This window comes from Xiphias gladius, chromosome 11 (assembly GCF_016859285.1).
Source record: "Xiphias gladius isolate SHS-SW01 ecotype Sanya breed wild chromosome 11, ASM1685928v1, whole genome shotgun sequence".
NCBI classification, from domain to species: Eukaryota; Metazoa; Chordata; class Actinopteri; order Istiophoriformes; family Xiphiidae; genus Xiphias; species Xiphias gladius.
In genome coordinates this window covers 11,340,584-11,360,066 of record NC_053410.1, presented here as the reverse complement: position 1 = coordinate 11,360,066, position 19,483 = coordinate 11,340,584, and the positions used below count along the sequence as shown (strand labels likewise).

The 19,483-nt window shown below is 43.3% G+C and overlaps 1 protein-coding gene across 6 annotated transcripts in view; it reads left to right on the top strand.

The window, feature by feature from the left end:
• LOC120796873 (transcription factor COE3) overlaps positions 1 to 19,483 on the top strand; it is a 66,337-nt gene that overhangs the window by 22,305 nt on the left and 24,549 nt on the right. For all 6 annotated transcript variants that reach the window (XM_040140018.1, XM_040140015.1, XM_040140017.1 and 3 more), the window contains exon 7: positions 17,571 to 17,652. In XM_040140018.1, the coding sequence (XP_039995952.1) occupies positions 17,571 to 17,652 (82 nt within the window). The remainder of the gene's footprint in view (positions 1 to 17,570; positions 17,653 to 19,483) is intronic.

Here is a 19,483-nt window from a genome sequence, read left to right as displayed (position 1 = left end):
CGTCGGATTTTATTGTCTTTGCTAGTAACTGTGAATGAAGGGGGGCTTACTATTTTGTCCCGGGGAATGTTTTATAAACAGCAGTTGAGCATGAAATGTTTGCACACGATTTGTTTGCCATTTGTGATGGAGATGACATGATCAAAAAATCAATCCACTTCACATTTGATTTCCAGCAAGCTGTTAAATGACTGCTGTCGACAGCACCCACTGAAATTCATGTATCATGGTATGGTTCATTATATTCCAATGGTGTATTAATTATGGCTATAGATAGAGAGCTCCGTTGTGAGCGGTAGCCTAGCTGCTGTGTGCCAGGGGGAGCTAGCCTGAGGAGGAAAGCTCTGCTTGTATCCACTCATCCCTCAGCTGACAGGCCTGCTCCAGGAGAAAAGGATTTCTCTGGATTGAGTGCCATTTTCTCTTCTTTAACAAGGAAATTAGTGTGTAAAGGAGATCTGTCAGGATAAAGTGCAGCTTGACTGCTGCCGCCCTCCCCTCCTCTCTGTCTTTCTTTCCCGCCCTTCCCTCCTTTCCCCATCCTGTAACTCGCTCCTCCGGCTCCCTTTTGCTTTCTCTCCCTCTATCTGCCTCTCTCCTCCCTCTTTCCTTCTTTCCCTTCTCCCCCACTCGATGGCTCCCTCAGGGGATCTTCCTTGAGCATTAGCAGAACACATCCAATGTCCCAGCTACATGATTTCATGATATGATTTGTACCGGGGATTTGCAATAATCCGCAAATAAAGTTGAAAGTGAATGACTCTCAATAAGAGACGCAGACAAGCAAAACCAAACCTTTTAAGATTTTCTTTATCTTTAATGGCATGAAAAATGAATTTGTTTTGCATTAGATCACAACAATTTAGCAGTGGCCTGAGTATGTTGTTTTGTCGTTGGCTTTTATGATCATGATTAATTCCTGCACAGGAACCTCAGTGATATACATAATGCATCATTCGCTCATTTAAATGTTCAGTTCCTCTGCAGTTGCAGGGAGCTTGGTAGCTCATTACACATCACCCATGTGTGCCTGGGAGTTGGAGTGTGCCAGCTACTCACTTGTAGTCAGAGATACAGTATCTGCTGCTTTAGCAGGATGTCATGAATTGACGATGTGATTAGACTCAGGTGCCATCTCCACCACTCCAGCTTCATTCAACTCATGTTAGTCCCTTTTTTTTTTTTTGTCTCAGCATCAGTGAGAACAAACTTTTTACCCCATGTAGATGGACAGGGATGAGCCCCACTGGCACATGTTAATAAGTCTGCTTCAAAGGTGTAGGGTGAGGAAAAAAAATCAAAACATCCTGGGTTAATTTGAAATGTACTCTGCATCTGTGATGGGAAACAGCCTCACAGGTAAGTAAGGGAGACAATTAGGGAATATCCGTAAGTGCAGGAGCTGCATACTAAAAAACGCAAATCACTATTTCCCCATCTGGCCCCCACAGTGCCGAGAACTGCAGCTGAGGTCCGATTTCACCCGTCAATCACGGCCGCCTCGCTGTGGGGTGTGTGTCCTGGTGAGAGAGCCTACCCCCAAGTCATTAGCACACACAGTCAAACTGTACTGAGAACTGCCCCTGCTCTGCACCACGGTTTAAATATCCCCAGCCTGTGACAGGATCAGTTTAGCGATCTGTAGGATTGATCTCCTCTTTAAAGTTTTGCCTGAGGCGACTCTAATTGGGAACGAGGCTGCCTCCCACTCCCCTCACTCCCTTAACTGTCAGTCTTGGCTTTGTTTACTGAGGACATGCCCAAACCTATTTACTCAATAATGAGGAGACGTGGTGGGGATGCTGCTGATCACATTGAGGCCCCCAGCGGGACTTCTGTATGCTGGGAAGGGCGGGAACATCATTTTAGACTTTCTGAGCTGGTGAAAGTTAGCCTACGCTGTCGCTATAATGTTGAGTAGTGGATATTTTTCCTCCTTGTTTTCTCATGTGCGCTCATTCCTTGATTTGCAGAGCACTTGTCTGCCTTGGGGAATTTATTGTTTTTTCTGTCGTACCATGCAGTTAGCTCAAATCTAAAATAGAACGACGGTTAAAAACAAAGCATATAAGTAGTACCATTTTTACACTTGTAAAATACCTTCCGTATGTTTTATGCCATCTAGAAAGAATTAAAGCAGACCAAAATCCCACTCCAAACGTGTGGTATCACCAGTGCTTTGCTCTGGAGTGGACTATTCATGGCTGGAGTGCTTGTTCCTATTGGGTCATTTCCCTCTCTCTTTTAGTGAATTCCTCAGATTTTCAATCTCATTTAGGTTGTTTTCATTTGCACTGAATGACAAAGCCTTTGGTGTGGATGGCGAGGCTATAGAGTCCATTGATGCCCATTGGGATTATGAATGATGAAGTGGAGAAGCTGCCGCTATCAGAGGGACACAACACTGCTCTTAATAGAAAAGCATTTAGAAAGGCAGCGGGGAGGAGGTGGTGGTGCTGGGGGCTCTCTGACACTCGACTGATAAGAGGCAGCTCTTCAGAGGTGGTAGTGTGTACAATGAAACACGCTGATGGGGATACAATGACACACATGTTGCGTCTGACAGGCGGTGATTTAGACGTGGGGTAAAAAAAGGAAAAAAACAAACAAACCTGGACCACACAACAGAGAGTTTCATAACACAATACTCTTAGTACGGAATTTTCTTGGGAGGCTGCCTGCGCATGTTTCTACTTATTGGTTTGATCTGAGGGAAAATACATTGTCATTACTCATATTCGGCCTTGACAGATTGAAGAGGGACAGGGAAAGGGAGAGAGAGGAGCTAGTGGTGTAGTGGCACGGGACTGAAAGAAAGATATGCAGAAAGGGAGAGCTGTCAGTTTGAGGAATGAGTCTGATAAGAGGAAGGGACTCGGCAGATGGGCAGAAGAAACCGGCAGCACACTTCTCAATTAAACATGTAAATACCAAAAGCAGGCAGCAATGGAGATGAGAACGTTAAATAAACACAGCACCGTGCTGTGATTACAAGCTCAAAACACCATCACCTTTGCCGCTTTTTTATTTTTAGTTCCCTCAACTCCAAGGAACTCTTTAATCCCGCTAACCTTCTGCTTTACCATATTATATTACCATTATATTTACCATATTTCTTTTTTCTTTTTGTTTTCTGTCGTCTCCTGTGCCTAAATTGATTCATGCATGCAGAGTCACATTCTTTGGGAAGTAGCATGCCCACCAGGAAATATTGTTACAGATCTAATTGAACTATTCATCCATTCACTTTGTCCTTTGTTTTAATTTCTCTATTTTAATATTTTTTCTGATAATTGTTGTCCATCATTTTTACATACGTGTCCCCCCCAAGCTCACCCTGCTGTGAACTACAGGGAGTATCTTAAATACTTCTGTAGGCAGTGTCCCTGACATTAATAACAATGAGCTTGGCATAACCACAGTACATTCTTAGGGAAGATTCACAGTTTGACATTCAGCCCAGATGCTATCGCGGAGCCTCAGTGTTTAAGACCGCAGAGAAGACAGACATCTGTCACTTGTTACCTTTGAAGTGAATAAGAGAGGGACGCAGAAAAACACAGTGGACAAAAGGCCATTCTGACCACAGACCCTCAGTGTTTACCAACGGAAAGAGAGAGTGACAGGAGAAACTCTAGATGAATGGATCACTGCTGTTGATCTCTCCTCCTCATTCCATGTGTTAAGTTATTCCGTGGCTGCTACCCCAGCGGGGGGTGTAGGGAAACAGGAAGTTGAGAGAGGCAGGCAGAGGCAGACAGAACGCCTCAAGGACTCTGGAGGAGCAGAGCAGTGTAGCCTGCATGGAAAAAAAAACCCCCTTACAACTCACTGACTTACTGTACACTTCTCTAACCTGAGGTACCAAACATTACAAATGTGAACATAATCCACATTTTAATGAGTAGATGATGCTATATTAAGGCAATATTTGCAATAGTGTTGATTTGTCATGTTGAAATTAGACCATCTATTGCATTAGCGGCTATTTGTGTAGAGTGTAGATGAGGAATAAGTGTAAAGAAGTGTATTTTGATATAATTATTAGAACAATGGTCGTATTCATTTATCTTCTGTCATGTCTCCTCAGACCTGTTTCTATTTCAGGTTGCACGTCAAGTGAGAGCAGCTATATCTGGCTGGCAATTAAGCTGGTCCTGCCTCCCCTTGATGCTTGATTAGTCCGATTGATGGAGGAGGCCATATGTGGCGGTGTCAAAACTTGGCAGCCAGGCTCCATCCTCTCAAATGAGAGGCAGGCAATAAAGAGGCAGGCTGCCCAGAGTGGGTGCACGTATGCAAGGCCTACAGCAACATAATTTGGGCTCCCTGATATGTTGCATTTTCTCTGGGGGTCTTCGGGGCACTGACCACTCCAGCCAAGTTCTCGTCGGGGCAGAGGTGGCCACCGGCTAGGGGTGTCCCTATCCTGAGCCCTCTGGGGCAAAGGCTCCAGGCAAGGCGTAGGGGTTTTGCGTTAAGGACGGGGGGGTGTAGATGGGGGGTTGGGAGGTTTAGAAAGCTGAAAAATATGGCCCCCTTCCCAATCTCGCTCGGAGACAACAAAAAGGGAATGCTTGAGAAGGGGAAGCAGCGGGAGGAGAGCACAAAGACAAAGGCGCGGGCAAGGTCAGTCTAGCTAATGGGCCTGAGCCGTAGGCTGCCTGGGGCTAGGCACACTTCTGTTCTCTCTCACACACTGGGCCTTCAAAGACCCTTCAGTCCACCCCTCTCCTTCGTCCCTTTCGTCTTCCATCTCTTCCACTCCTCTTTTACTCCTTTCCTTCCTTCCATTGGTGACACTTCCTCCCTTCAAAAGGTTCTGCACAGGTGCCTTTAAAAACACATTTTCCATGAAACATACCCCAAATATTCACTTGTATCAACAATTGTGCTGTTAATGAATGACTCCTCCGAACACATATTATTCCACACAGCTTTTCCAAAATGACAGAGAAGATATATTCCTTTTTTTTTTTTTTTAAACTAAGAGGATGCAGAATTCTTCAAGTTTATCTGCTGTCACCGACCATCATTAGGTCCAAGGTGGATCCCTGGAAGCGCTAAGAGGAAACTGTTGGAAATGAGGAGGAGCTGGAGTGTTGTTGTCAGGTTGGCTGGCTGGCGTTGCTTGGCTCCACTCGAGGGCTCCTTTAATGTGCAGCGGAGTAGAATAAGTGAGTGGCTGTGGGCACCAGCTGAGCTCACTCTCGTCTTCGCCTGGTAGCTGAGGGGTGAGCCGCTGCCACCTGACACTGGGCACACGGCTCAGGGCTCCTCTTGGCAACGTGGCACAGCACACATGTCCCCTCATTTGGATGGAGATTCAGACACAACACACAAAAGCTTTACCCCCCCACACACACACACACACACACACTCCTATTCCTCCTCCTCCCTTTCCTCCCTCACTCACTCTCACAGACTCTCTTTTCCCCCTCCTGTTTTTTTTTCTCCCCTTCCTTTAGTTTTTGACACCATCATAATAATCTGGGTATCTTCTTGATCATGCCCCATGTTTTTTTTTTTTTTCTCCTTTTTTACCTCATCTTCTCAGAGACGAGTTTGAAATTGCCTGCGTCAGGACTTTGCTAATTAAAGTCATACTTTCAAAAATGCCATAATAACTGTTAATTAGCTTGATGCTATTTTCAGCATAATTTGCTAATTAGTGGAAAACCTGTACAGCGTTTCTCTCTAATTACAGTATGGCTCCGCACGGCGCATCTGTGCCTTGACTCCAAATGATACCATTACAAAGTCCCGTATTACGCATTCTCTCAAAACAGTTAATTGCCTCCACAGATAGTGAGATACTTCAGTCAGCTGATTTTTATGGTAATAAATGGACAGGCACAGACACAAACCTCCCTGGTTCATATTTATGAAATATGAAAAAGGAAAACAACCTCCTTATGAGATGCATGGAGTTAGTTTGGAATATAATCTGGTTGGTTCTGTGATGATTTTGTGTGCTCATGCGTTGAATTGCTGAGACTTTTTAATGAAGTTTGATTTATTCTATGTTATAACCTTGTGAGCAAGTAAGCCATAATATTGTAATTAAAGCAGAAGATGTAGACAGTAACAACATCAACCTTATAATAACGTAAAGGCCAAGCTCTGATGGACTGTGCTTTCTGGGGTGGATGCCATGTAAATACAAGAAGCAACATAATGTGGCCATGCCACAGCTTATTACTGAGAATGTAACTACCTTGTTGCCCCTCCAGTTATTTTCATGTAGTCTAGCAGGGGAAGAGAATTATGGACATGACCACAGGTTGACCCTAATACATGTGTATACTAGACACAAATTATGAGTCATTAAGTGCGGTGAGGAGCATGATTGGCATGACCTCTGACCCCAGGACGTCAGCCGTGCCCATCCTCCGCTATGCCCCGCTTTTGACAGCCACCAGTCTGACAGGGCTAGCATCGGTGCTGGCTAATTAATGCACCACTTCAGAGACCCTTTCATTTATGGCTTCTGAAAGGCATTATTAAATTAATTAAACCACCAAGAGTTAGTCATTATGAAATCAGGAGGTTTACATGGATGACAGCGTTTATGAATTAAACATCCCCAAAGTTCCTCGCAGGAGATACCCCGAGCTGCGCGCGGGTACCTAGTGCGACAGATGTTTGCCCCCCCCCAACCCCCTTCCTCAAGCTAACCTGTATTGCAAGCGATTTAGGTCTCATTTGGGGGTTTGAAAACTGAAAGCAGGAGAGAAAGAGGTTCAGGATAGCTAATGAGCAGAGAAAGAGAGGGGAAAAGGAGGTCACTAGCTCTGTTCATCTGTAGACAGTACAGATGGTTCTGTTTTATACAGTACAACAATGGCGTACATCAATTTGTTGATCGCTAATAGATAGCTACTCTCAGATGAATTGCAGACTGGGATCAGTTGTCTGTGGGTTTTAGCTGAGAACTCTACATTTATAGCCTCGAAACATTTAGAAAAGCTGTGTGCTGTTTTTAACTCATCATGTGATGTGAAAACTACAAATGGTTCACAAGATAAATCCCATAAACTTGGGCTTAGCTGGAGAGCAGAGGGCAGAGATGAGTAGCTCACTTAGGAGCCTTGACGATAGACTCCTTTTCATCTGTGGACTGAGATTCACAGATTATCTCAAGAGGCTCTCTATCTCTGTCCTCGTCTCCATTTCTCTTTTTCTGTTTCTCCACCCTCCCTTTCTCACCCCTCAATTCAGGAAGTTTGCCAGCTACTGTCTTTGTTTACAATGCCAAGGGAAAATGTCAGAGCCGTTGAGAAAAATATCCTTAGAATCTTTTTTTTCATCTTCTTAATCTAACAGTTTACTGAACTTGATAAGTGTCCTATCAACATGCTAATCAAATTACTTCGGAACCAAAATTGACAGTTTTCATTAATTATACAAGATTATTCTAATTGCAATTCAAATTTATTCATTCCGAACAGAAGGTATTCAGTAATATTTTACAAAATTTGCATATTAAATGGAGGGAGTTGTGCATTATGCATGGTAATGTATGCACAGTTTCTTATTTTTAACTTCACGGCCATATGTGGTGTCGTTGTAGGAGCAGGTGAAAAGTCTAAGTGTGTTTAATTTGCTTGACAAACATTCGGCTGGAGCTTGTCAAGGGGAGTATTGTGAATGCCAATCTTTATTCCCTCTTTATTGATTACCCCAAACTCTAAACATCTGGAGGTAAATGGCACTGAGAGAGATGAACTGAATCATGGGATTAGTACCTTCAATGACTGAATCACTATCAATTACTTCAATAGCATAATTCAAGTGTACTGCATAAAAGCTACAGTACCTTGGTTTGAGCCAGGATTAATATTGCAATTTAACGTAACAATGGAAGCATGGGAATGATATGGATGGCGTCCAACTTTTTCACATTGATGTCATAAAGCTAATACCGTTATCTAAATACAAATGTATTTAATTCCTAATTTAGGCTTTGTTTGTAAAATGAAAAGGCTCAACGCATTAGGCACATGTTTTAAAAGGTAATGGATTCTGTGAGTAAAACAACCTTATTTATTCACTGAGACGCAAACCCCCCAATTTGCTCTTTGTTTTTATTTCCTAGAGCGGGCAGTGAAGTGCAAACAGCTTACTGGGAAGCTGTTTACTACTGTATATGACAAAGGGTGTGCGTGCGTGCGTGCGTGCGCGTGTGTGTATGTGTGTGCTTATGGGGAAGGGGGCGGCTCTTCCAGCTCCACAGGCAAGGTCTTGTGTTGTAATGTAAGCGTAATAATTATCAAACAGCATCGGGGGCTCTGGGTATGGGCTTTAACAGGGGGAGAGCATGTTTGATATGTAGAACCAGCCCATAGTGCATCCATAGAGGGTGACTAAATCGCACGGTTCATGGATCACATTAGTATTGCTCTGCATCCACCCTCACACTATAGGTGATTTCCATTTAGACACACATTTCCACATGAAGATAAATATGACTTGAATCGTAATTTCCCTGAAGTAAATATAATACAAATACAACATAATACAGTGTCAGGCCAGGCAGGCTAATAGATTACTAGCGTGTTTTCCATTTGTATGGTAAGTGGTGAACCTAGGTGGTAGTCTGGCGAGTAACAAATTGAATGTTTAATCCATCTCAGTGCAGATTGAGGGTATCAGAAAGATCAGTGGTCGTATGAGTTCTCTTGTGACTGGTAGTATATTAGATATTTTTACTCTTTAGGGGTTTGAGGAATGTTGTTGGATTAGCAAGAGGTGCAAAGTGGTAGATAAATGCAATGTCTTATCTTTTCTGAAGTTGTCTGTTATTTTTCAAATAGGCATTTGGATTTGACATGCATTATTTGCAGTCACTCAATGGTGTTATCTCTGTTGGATTACAATAACATTAGCTCTGTTTGAGTTAGATAGTCATACACTAATTTATGACTTTTAATTATAGAATTTTATTTTGTATTTCATATTATAATATTGAATTATGAACTTGACTCTCTCTCACCAATTACATATGTGTTAGTCATCACACTGACTTCATTATGTTTTCTTATTCTTTCAGAGGCTTCTCCCTTGTATGTTAGCTAGAGCTAGGATTGTGGAGAAACCATGATGAATATCCAAAACATATGCTTCCTTACTGTTTCCAACATTCTCTAAGTACATATTTAATTCTTTAATAAATGTTTGCTCTGGCATTTTGGAGAAGCAAGATTAGCGTCAGATCCACAGCATCTAATATAAAGTGTGACAAATTGATATTTTTATATAGCTTAATCTGTTTACTATGATGTTTATGTGAGGAATTATTACAAACTAATTAAAGAAATCACTTTGATATAATTAGTCAGATTTCAGGAAGCTCATTAGTAGTAATTTGCATGAAAAATAAGCCCTGTAGTGGTGCTTAGACCCAGCTATTCGATCTGTGTTTTATCTGGTTACACATCAACCCCCATTGTTTATTGTTTGAGGCTGTCTGAAGTGGCCCACAATATTTTCAGTCATTGCCCTGAGAAGCGGTGGGGTGTCTTTCAACAGATTCCTCCCCTAAAGCAAGTCAACCTGTACGTGGAAACAGACACACGCCTCCGTCTACATAAGGCAGGAGGAGTGAGCGGCAAAACACTGTCTATTTATCTGTCAGGTCCCTGACAAAGAGCTGAGCTGACAAGTAAGGGTTTCCCTCAGCAGAGCGGGGGGGCTTTATTCACCGTACTTACATGCCCAGTCTATGCCCAGAGACTCATGTTATTTGCAAATCACACTCTTTGAAAACTCACAAACGGGGCGAGACATGCCACGCTATGGGTTTGTCAGCTGCCTTCACAACAGCTAGCTATATCGCTAACAGTGTGCGGTTCGGTAAGGAAGCAGCTTTCTCTTAGCATTTGCCTTGCTGTCACTTTTTTGCAACACATGCGATCTGTGTCTTCATGCTTGGGGTCTCTCCTCCCTCAGAGGGTTGCCATCTTCCCTTTGGACTGACAAATAAAACTCCTACACTCCCACTGAAATAAAAAAGGAGGGAAAAAAGAAGATTCTCATGGAATTACATCTCTGCTCAAGCAGTTCTTCCAGAAACTGATGTACATGTATATTATATTCATATAATTAGATAAAAGTAATGGTAATGATTTAAAATAAAACAGCTATTTCAAACGCTTTTTTTTCTCAGGATACCCCTGTCTTAGGCAGAGGGGCTCAAAAAGCTGGTACAAAAACAGGACCTGTTTATTCTCTATACCCGTTTCCCACCACGGACGAAATCCTTCCCTAAACATCCGGACAGAGAAGCACTTGTGTGGCGCTGATGTCACAGACCTACCTGGCCTCCCTCTCACAAAAGCTAAGGTATCATTAGCTAGGCCCACACAATGCCCATTCAACCAATCTGCAGCGTTCCTCAGGACTAGGGAACAATGTTATTTTTTGTCTCAGAATTATAAAGACAGAGTTTTGCAGGAAACCTGACAGACAAAACCCTTTAGAGGTAAATGCTCCAGGCGGCTTTTGGGTTTAATCTTTTCCCATTAGCATTTTGCCCCCCTCCAACCCCCCCTTGCTCACACACAAAGACCATATTTACAGGGTCAAAAGTAAAGGCTTTAAGTCTCTGGAGACTTCTTTTTGTGTAGATCTTTACTATATATTGACAACATTTTCATATTATGTTTATTTTTTGCTGATGTATTTCATATGGTCGACTCTGTAATTTAATAAGATCTTACGCAGGTATATTTGTTTGTGGTTGAAAATACATATTTTTTCATGACAGAATAACAAAACCAAACAAGAAATCTCACACACTCCCTCACCCTTAACCAAATATTGTGAGAAATCACACATGCAAGCATATTAAAAATTATTAACCCACAATGCAGAGGTTTATATAATACAATAGTTATATTGTCAACAATACAACAGTAATGCTAAGAGTTCATATATGCTACCTTTGTGTGTGTGTATGGGTGCATGTGTGCTTACGTGTGTGCGTGTGCACACATTCACTTATGCTTGTGTGCGCATGTGTATGTATGTGCGCGTGTGTGTGTGTATGTGTGTGAGTGTGTACGTGTGTGTGACTCCATGTGTGTGATTCATTCCAGGGCAGTTTTAGTCCTTATAAAATATTCATTTTGGTTGTGCAGGGCCCTGTAATTGCCATCTCTCACCCTGAATTATTTATACCTCGCACAGACTGACAAAGCTTTGCCATACGGCCCCAGATGAATCAGAAAGCAGCCATCTCTGCTGCCAACAGCACTGGGCTTTCACACAAATATGGCAGCCACGTCTCTCTGCCTGGCCTCTCTTAATTTGACATTTTCTTTTTCCCCCTGCCTTTGTCCTAGGTGCACAGAAAGGTTACCTGTTAGCTTTAAGCACCGACCTGCTCTCTGTCTTTCTGTCTCTATCCCCCCTGCCTACACGACAATCCACAGTGCTTGTTTTTTTTTTTTCTCTTCTGAGAACACGTTAATGTGGCGGCCATGTCAGAGTGGCTGCCTCATGTTTTATGATGACTGACCAGTCCTGACAGCCACTTTAGATGTATGTATTATACATTAGTGATAATATGATGTAGAAATACACTGGCATACGTTTGAGCATGCATGGACAGACAGCAAAACCACTGGCTCGCCGACCTATATGTAACGCACACATACAAACACATGCAAATAAGCCCCCACTGGCCTGCTGGATCCAGCAGGTACGCGGTCAAAGCCCCCCTGCTGGCTTTCGCCTGTACAGCTGCGTTCCTTTGCGTCTTGCCTGGTTCTGATCTCTCCAAGGTGCCACGGGAGTCGGACAGCGCTGTATGGCTCTCATTGTAGACCGGCTCTGGGGCCTTCCAGAACCCCATTTCCAACACCCTAAATACTGCTATTCACCCGGGCCAGTTACTCCAACATATGCTTATCTTCCATCTCACTAGTGCAGAGAGGTGCTGACTGGTATTTCCTCAAGGCCCCGAGCTCCAATGCTGACCAGTAATCAAAGCACCATATTTCTCCTCCTGTGCAAAAATTACCTGGAGATACCTCTCTGCCGTCCAGCTGGTGAGCAGAGTAAATATTCCTGAGAACCGTATTGTTGATGTGAGTGATTATTTTCATATTGTCAGCAGACACGAGTGACATCGTTGAGACTGTCATCGTCATTATCAGTAATCATCATCATACGAGTTTAATGGTGCCGGTGATGATTCAATAATATTTATGAACTCCAGTTTGGATCTAGATGATTTTGGCTCTATAGCGGCAACCCGTGTTTGATTCGTTTTTACAACAGGGCTGCGCATGACAAAACAACACGGAATTATTTATGTTTTGTGTCTTATTATATTGCGTTCAAAGTCCTGGTAGAGAAAAGCCGTATTCAGAGTAAAACAAAGAACAGCGTGCAACAGTACACAGCCTCAGCAGTATCTGGATGTGAGGGGATGGGAGAGGCAGAGAGAAAGCTCGGGGCTAAACATGCAGTACGTGGCGGGCTGGAGCTAAAAGCTGCATAAAGCACACAGCCTTAGTCAACTGTTAGCAAATGATGGATAGTTAGCAGGAGCTTGGAGTCTTGTCTAATCTGTTACAGTAAACCTGTGCCAAAGCCTGAAGGGAATCAGTGGGGGCTAGCTAGGAGTGGGTTTGACGTGAAACCATTTGTGAAGACGAGTGATTCTCTTAAGTAAGAAACTAACAGTGTCCGGAGAGAGAGAGAGAGAGAGAGAGAGAGAGAGAGAGAGAGAGAGCTAGGGAGCAGGCAAGACAGGAGGTGAGGAGAATGAGTGAGAGTACGAGAGAGAGAAGGAGGAAGAGATACCATAATGAGTCCTGTAGCCATGGAGTAAATGAAGAGGGATTGACAGAGTGAGGGATCCTCAAGTGAAATAATGTCAATGCCACTCTGCCCATTAGAGAAAAAGGGGGATGGTGGGGGAGAGGGTAAAGAGGGATGAATGGAGGGACACAGCTACGTCTTAGGGTGCAGAGGAAGAACATAAATTATTTGTGACACCCCCGCAACACACACACCACTAACAAAAATATGAAATATGGAACAACAAAATGAACTGACAATAGCAGCTGAAAAAATAAAGAAATAAAAACAAACTATAGGCCTTGGAAATACTCAATAAATTCTCTGAGACATGTAGTTGGGATATTTGATGTCAAACAATAATAATCACAGTGACATCTGCCTTGCTGCTCTTGGAGGAAATGGGCAGAAGCCTGTGAGTGGAAAGGGTTAATCTCCCAAACCCAATAAGGTTGGATAGTGAGGCACTTGTTCCCTGATAAAGAAGTGATAGGATCTGTGGGTCTGGTCCCTTGGCGCTTGTACAGGGGTAGAGCAAATATTGTTAATGTGCTGTGGTTTACTTCAGCTAGGGCGAGAAAAACAGCTCTGCTTGATGGAGAAGACAGCGGCGAACCAGAATATGACAGAAATGGCCATGCAGGTCTGCTTGGCCTCCCAGAGACCTCACTGGCATATATATCCGAGCCCACTCAGTTGCATAAATAAGTGTACGGGAAGATTAAGATCTATAAGTGTCTCTATTTCTCGTTTTACCTGCTCCGGCTTGTCACAACAGGGATCTGAATGCAGTTCAGTGGAGTGCCTAATAACTGGAGCAGTAGGTAGGGAAGGCAGGAGGCTTGACATTAAGACCCTGGCGTTTTGGAAATCCGATACGCTATTGACCCGTGTACTACTATCTCAGCGTAGAGATCTGGTGTCAGCAGATTGTAGTCTGGTGTTGGGAGCCGTTTCTTACAGGGCTTCTGTAACAGGGGCCCATTGAGTCTGGGAGGCAGCTGGGGCCTGATGGGCTGGAGCTGGGTGGTGATCGATACTCACCGCCCTGCAACGGATGACCTCACTGTCATGGCTGCCGGCTGTGGACACTGCATGCTAGTCATTAGTGCCGGGGCACCAATCAGGAGCTTAGAGTTGTCAATACCTGACTCTTACAGATACTGTGGCCATCTGTCAGTGTATTGTGTAACGGCCTAAACAAATGTAGGGGAACCTCTTTTGTACAAAAAGAACAAGGTGTACTTCAAGGAAAAAATATATACTCTCATTGATGTAATGAATGAAAAAAGCATGTGAAAATAATTTCCAATAGCTCAGACTTAACTTTAAATTTTTTACAAATCATTAAAAATAATAAAAATCTGAAAAAGTATGGTTAAAAAAAATGAATATAATTGACAGGACAGCTAGCCTTAAGTGTCCATGGAGCCTTCTTAATAATACAACATTATCCTTATTTGCCCTCTTCACTCAAATCAAAGGGATGGACATTTATGCATGAGTGACATCAACTCGGCAATTAAGTTGGCCATTTATATGAGAGAAGGCCTTCCGCACCTCGCCTGTTTGTTTTTTTCCCTCTCTCTCTCTTCTTTTTTTCTATTCCCCCTCTGTTTGATGATGGGAGAGGGTGAGCTAGAATTAGGGCGATGGGTCTTCCTTTGAGTGTCAGCCTAAAATGATCAGAGTAAAGATAAGAGGGTCTAGCAGCCCTCAAATCAGTCAAAGTGCCAAAGTCGGCCTTTTTCTCCTCAATTACCAGGTCTGTGAAGCCAGGGAGTGGAAGGCGCAGAGCCTGCTGCATTACTAAAGAGACAATCTATTTCCCCTTTGACCAGAGGGAGAGAAATCATTATGGCATGATTAGTAGCTTCGGCAGTGGGCGAGCATGGAGGTACTACAGGAGAATCGTATTAATTGCCTCAGACCGAGGCATGAGCAGGATTGTTTTAACGTTGATTTGTGGACCTGTATGACTAGCTGTCGGAGATAAAAGCTGATGTCAGGTCTTAGTTATACTGGCAGACTTCGGGCATGCAGACAGAAAGAGTTGATGTCAAAATGAGCTTCTGTGGCTGCCCTGGAAGTCTTTCTCTGTATGCCTGTCGATGTCTTCCTCTTTGTCTTTCTTCACACTTCATAGTTTTCCTTTACGCCTCCCACGATCCCTCCCTCTACTCCCCCCTTCCCTCGGATGGACTACACCCCACCCCTTCCTGCACTCCCTTTCTCTCTCTCCTCCAACTGATAGCTGCCTTGGCCGATTATTTCATCCAGTGCGGTCCACTGAGAGACTCCTCTCCCGGCTTTGGAAGAGCTTTAATTAGCCATGTTAATATCCCCTTCATTGGCCTTAATATCACTCAACACCTTCCTCCATCTCAGCGGCCACCAGGGTCCCCCTGTCCTGTCAGAACAGCTGATTATTGAGAAGGATAGCTTTAATCAAACCTAATTGCAGTTCATTCTTTCTCTCTATCCCCCTTTGCCCTCCATTGCCAACATCTAATGGCACCGACGACTTGATATCCCATTAAAAAACAATTAAACAACCTCCTTTTGTCTCGGTGCGTGCCAAAACACCAGCACAAACTTCTGTAGATATTTAAGAAGTAAAACAGAGAGAGAGGGGCCTTGTCTTAATTGCTCCCCTTTTCACCAAGGACCAATTTGCACTGTGCTCATGGAGAATCTTAACCAACTCAAATGTAATGGATGCTATAGCACTGCCACTGTTGTGGACTATGAAAATTAAGCTTATCTTTTTAGCAGAGAAATTGTGCTTAATTACCTCCATAACAGTAAACATAAAGGAGCTACTTTATGATAGCGTGGGCACTCAGTTTCTTGTGTTTATTGTTTCTTAACTTTTGGTTTCGCTGTAGTAGAAACAGTATGTAAAAGCATTAAAGTAGCCAAGAAAAGAGACAAGACTAACTCTGAAAGTAATGTGTTTCTTTTATGAAGTCAATGTATTGCCTGGGAAATGTATTCTATCTCTCGATCTGACATAAATTGTCTACCAAGGGGTGAGGCATGTACATGCACAGGCTCACACACACACACACACATAGATGTGCATGCACACACGCAGACACAAACACACACACTGGCCTTACCCAATCTGTATGAGAGGCGACAGACAAATAAAAGTCGTATTTCAGGTCTGCTTTCCGCAGATGTCTGCTGCTCTACATTATGACTCTTTGGGGAAATAAAAACAGGGTCAGGGAATTAGAGTACATAATGGTCATTTTGATGATCAGCCAACAGATGCAACCCGAAAACACAGTGAACACAATCAAGCGAAATGCACTAATGACAAGTCAGGTTTTTTATGGCCTCACCACACACCGACAGGCAATCAGCATTCTGGCATGGGTTAAAACGCTTTTTATTGATGTCCAAGCCAAAGCTCCTTGGATGTGGAGTGAAAATATTTTCTCACCTCTCCTCTCCCTCCTGGGCCCTCAGTGAAGCACAAGGTATAGGAGTCTATCGAAGAACGCTTCTAAATGACCAGTGCATGTGTTAATGTGGCCAGGGTTAGAGAGGTCATTTCAGACTCTGATTTATGGCCTGGCCGGGATCCCACTGGGCGAACGAGAAGTCTTAAGTGTTGTGAAACTGTCTTCACAGGCCACACAAGCCACTGTATTTAGCTGAATGAAATGGATGAAATGGCCATGCAATCTATGGTGCAATCTATGGTAATCCAGTGAGCTGCTGTGATTCAGCGAGCCAAGTTAGTATTACAATGGAAACCACAATATTGCATATAGTAATGCCAGTGCAATGTGATGAAAAAATAAATATCATGGTGTGGTATTTATAATGAATCGGAGAAAGCAAAGGCACAATCAGTCATGATTCTGCTGGGAGAATTTGCAGAAACAAGAAGTCAATTTCATTGTTTATTCTGCATGGTTCTGTAAGATTTTACACAATAGGCTACATCTGAGACAATGTTTCTTTTTGGCCTTGTTGTTAATCTTCCTCTTTTTAGCTAGTTTATGTCTGTGAGAACACATCTTATATACACCTCTCAATATGAGGTTTTATCAGTAAATTCACCAAGACCTTAGAGAAAGCGGCAGAGGAAGGCAGCTTACAAACTAACCAAGCCCAGATCTCACTCAGACGTGACATTTGTTCAGAGACGATTAGCCAGGTTGTAATTTGTGGCATAATTGCCTCACCCACCCACAAGTGCATGGGTGTGTGTATGCATTATGTGTGTGCGTGTGTGTGTGTCTGTGTGTGTGTGGCATACGGTGGTCCCAGGAGTGTCCGCCTAATTGCCTGACAGGACTATAAGTTTTGTGGCGCGCTCTCACCTTGTTAGGTCCTTTATCCCTGATGCTCTTCAAACAAGACCTGGTCACAGGTGGGCCTCATTTGCTTCCCTATTGAACAGGAGAACTTTAATTGCACCGGGGGTGTCCTGGGATTAAAGAGGTGGGTGGAATATCAAGTGACTATATGTTAGTGGCAGATGGGTGTTGGGAAAGACCCATGAACTTAGGTGAGGGGATGAGATGACGAAGAGACTGATGCTCTGATTTTGAGGGAATATTAAATACTGCGAGTTCCCAAACTGGAATAATACAATGTCACGTTTGTTTCTGACAGACTGGACGAACGGATCAGGCGTGTTTGAGAAATCTTATGTAAATATTTTATCACTTTGCAATTTAACAATTTCGCTTAAAAGGTATAATTAATAGTTTTTTCTTTTATTTTGTGCTCTCTTTCAGATTCTTCCTAAAGTTCTTTCTCAAGTGCAATCAGAACTGTCTGAAGAATGCAGGGAATCCACGAGACATGCGCAGATTCCAGGTGACTGAAATCTGTTTCACACATACTGAATGCTCTGTCTATTTGTGTCTCTCACTCTCTGTCTTTCTTTTTGCAGACACACACACACACAGGTGTACAAATGCACAACTGCACTACACTAAGTCATTTTTCAACACACATTCACGTAGGTATACAATTCTATTATAGGCACTGAAGGTGGCAAAAACCAGGGAAAGAGAGAGTGAGGGATTTTTGTGTCCTATGCGCTCTGGACAGAATATTTATTAGTGAGTACCATCTGACACAAATAAGGATGTAGGATTTAAGAGTGCCATCAATTGTGTTCCTGACAGCTTTCTGAGCCTCCGCACAGAGGGGAGGACGATCCAACCACATGTAACAACAGTGTTAACTCAGAATCTGTCTGGCAGCGGAAACACATACCTTCTTATATACACATATGCGCAAGCACGCACACATGCAGACACACACATATGGATGCGTGCAGATACACGCTAGGAGCACATATATTTGCTTTGTCTACATCCTTCTCTCATTCTTACGCACATATGCATACACTTAAAGTCACACATATGTAATTCTCTATATAGCCAGCGAAACCCATCTTAAGCCATCTGAAAACCATCATTACAGTGAGCTGACAAAATTCTGCGATTTACACTAAAAGGACATGACTGTTTAGCACTTTTACTGATTCTTTAACCCTCTCACTTCTAATGTGTCAAACAGTTGAGCCTTGAAATTATCGAGCCCCACTGCTGATCCATTTATCCAACCATCCATCCATCCTACCTAGACATTTTCAACACAAGTAGCCCACTAGGTCAAGGTGAGAGAGTGAGAGTTTAGTGTGATTTGTCCTATCAGGATAACGACAAACTACAGGAGGGCGTCCGTCACTGACAGCACTGTTCTGTGATAGACACACAAGCCAGCACCCTCCAGGAGGAAACCCAGACATGAAACAGAGAAGACAGGGTGTCCCATTTTGATGTCACCACCATCAGACCTCCCCTGCCTCCTCAAACCTTCCCTCAGGGTGAATGCGGGCTGATGCATGACAGCCACCAAGGGCTTTCGCCTCTCACTCCTATGTGTCAAAAGGAATGCAAGAACTAAGTTGCAGCATCTCACTTTTTGTGAAACTAAAATCCTCACATTTATCCGCACATTAACTCTAACAAGATTTGGGATTTTTTTTTTTTTGCTGATCATCGCTTGTCAATAGTCCAACAGTTAGTATGCCATTTTTCCCCAAATAGATTTCCCAGATGCTCCACCATAGGTGTTTCTCCGGCCAAAGTTGTGTATTCTGCATGCCTTCCACTCCACTTATTAACCCCAAAAACCAGCTGGAGGCCAGAGAGGGCCCAATCCATCATCCTCAGCTTGGCCCAGCTCTGAACCTGCTCACAAGAATGGAGCTCTTTCACTTCCCCTTCTCTCCCCTCTTCCCCCTACTCCCCCACCCTTCCCAAACCAACAAAAAAAAAAAAAAAAAGCACCCCCCTAAATTCCACTGCTACACCGAGGTCACTTACCGGCGAGGCAAACCTGAGAGGGGCTCTCTGTTTCCGGCTCCGAAACACTTTGGCCATTCACATGCGGCTCACTGTTTGGAGATGTGGTAGCCAAAAAACAACAACAAAAATAAGCATTATGAAATATGGAGTACGGCTTGGAATCTGATCCGAATAAAATGTTTGCTGAGTGATGGGATGGCGTACGGTTCAGTTGGTAATGACTCCAGTAATATTTTAAAAGGGAGGCCTTCCGTCCTCAAATAGATGGACAAGCTGATCAATAATTCTGAGCTTCGACTATGATGACAGTTGGTAGAGCGAGTAAA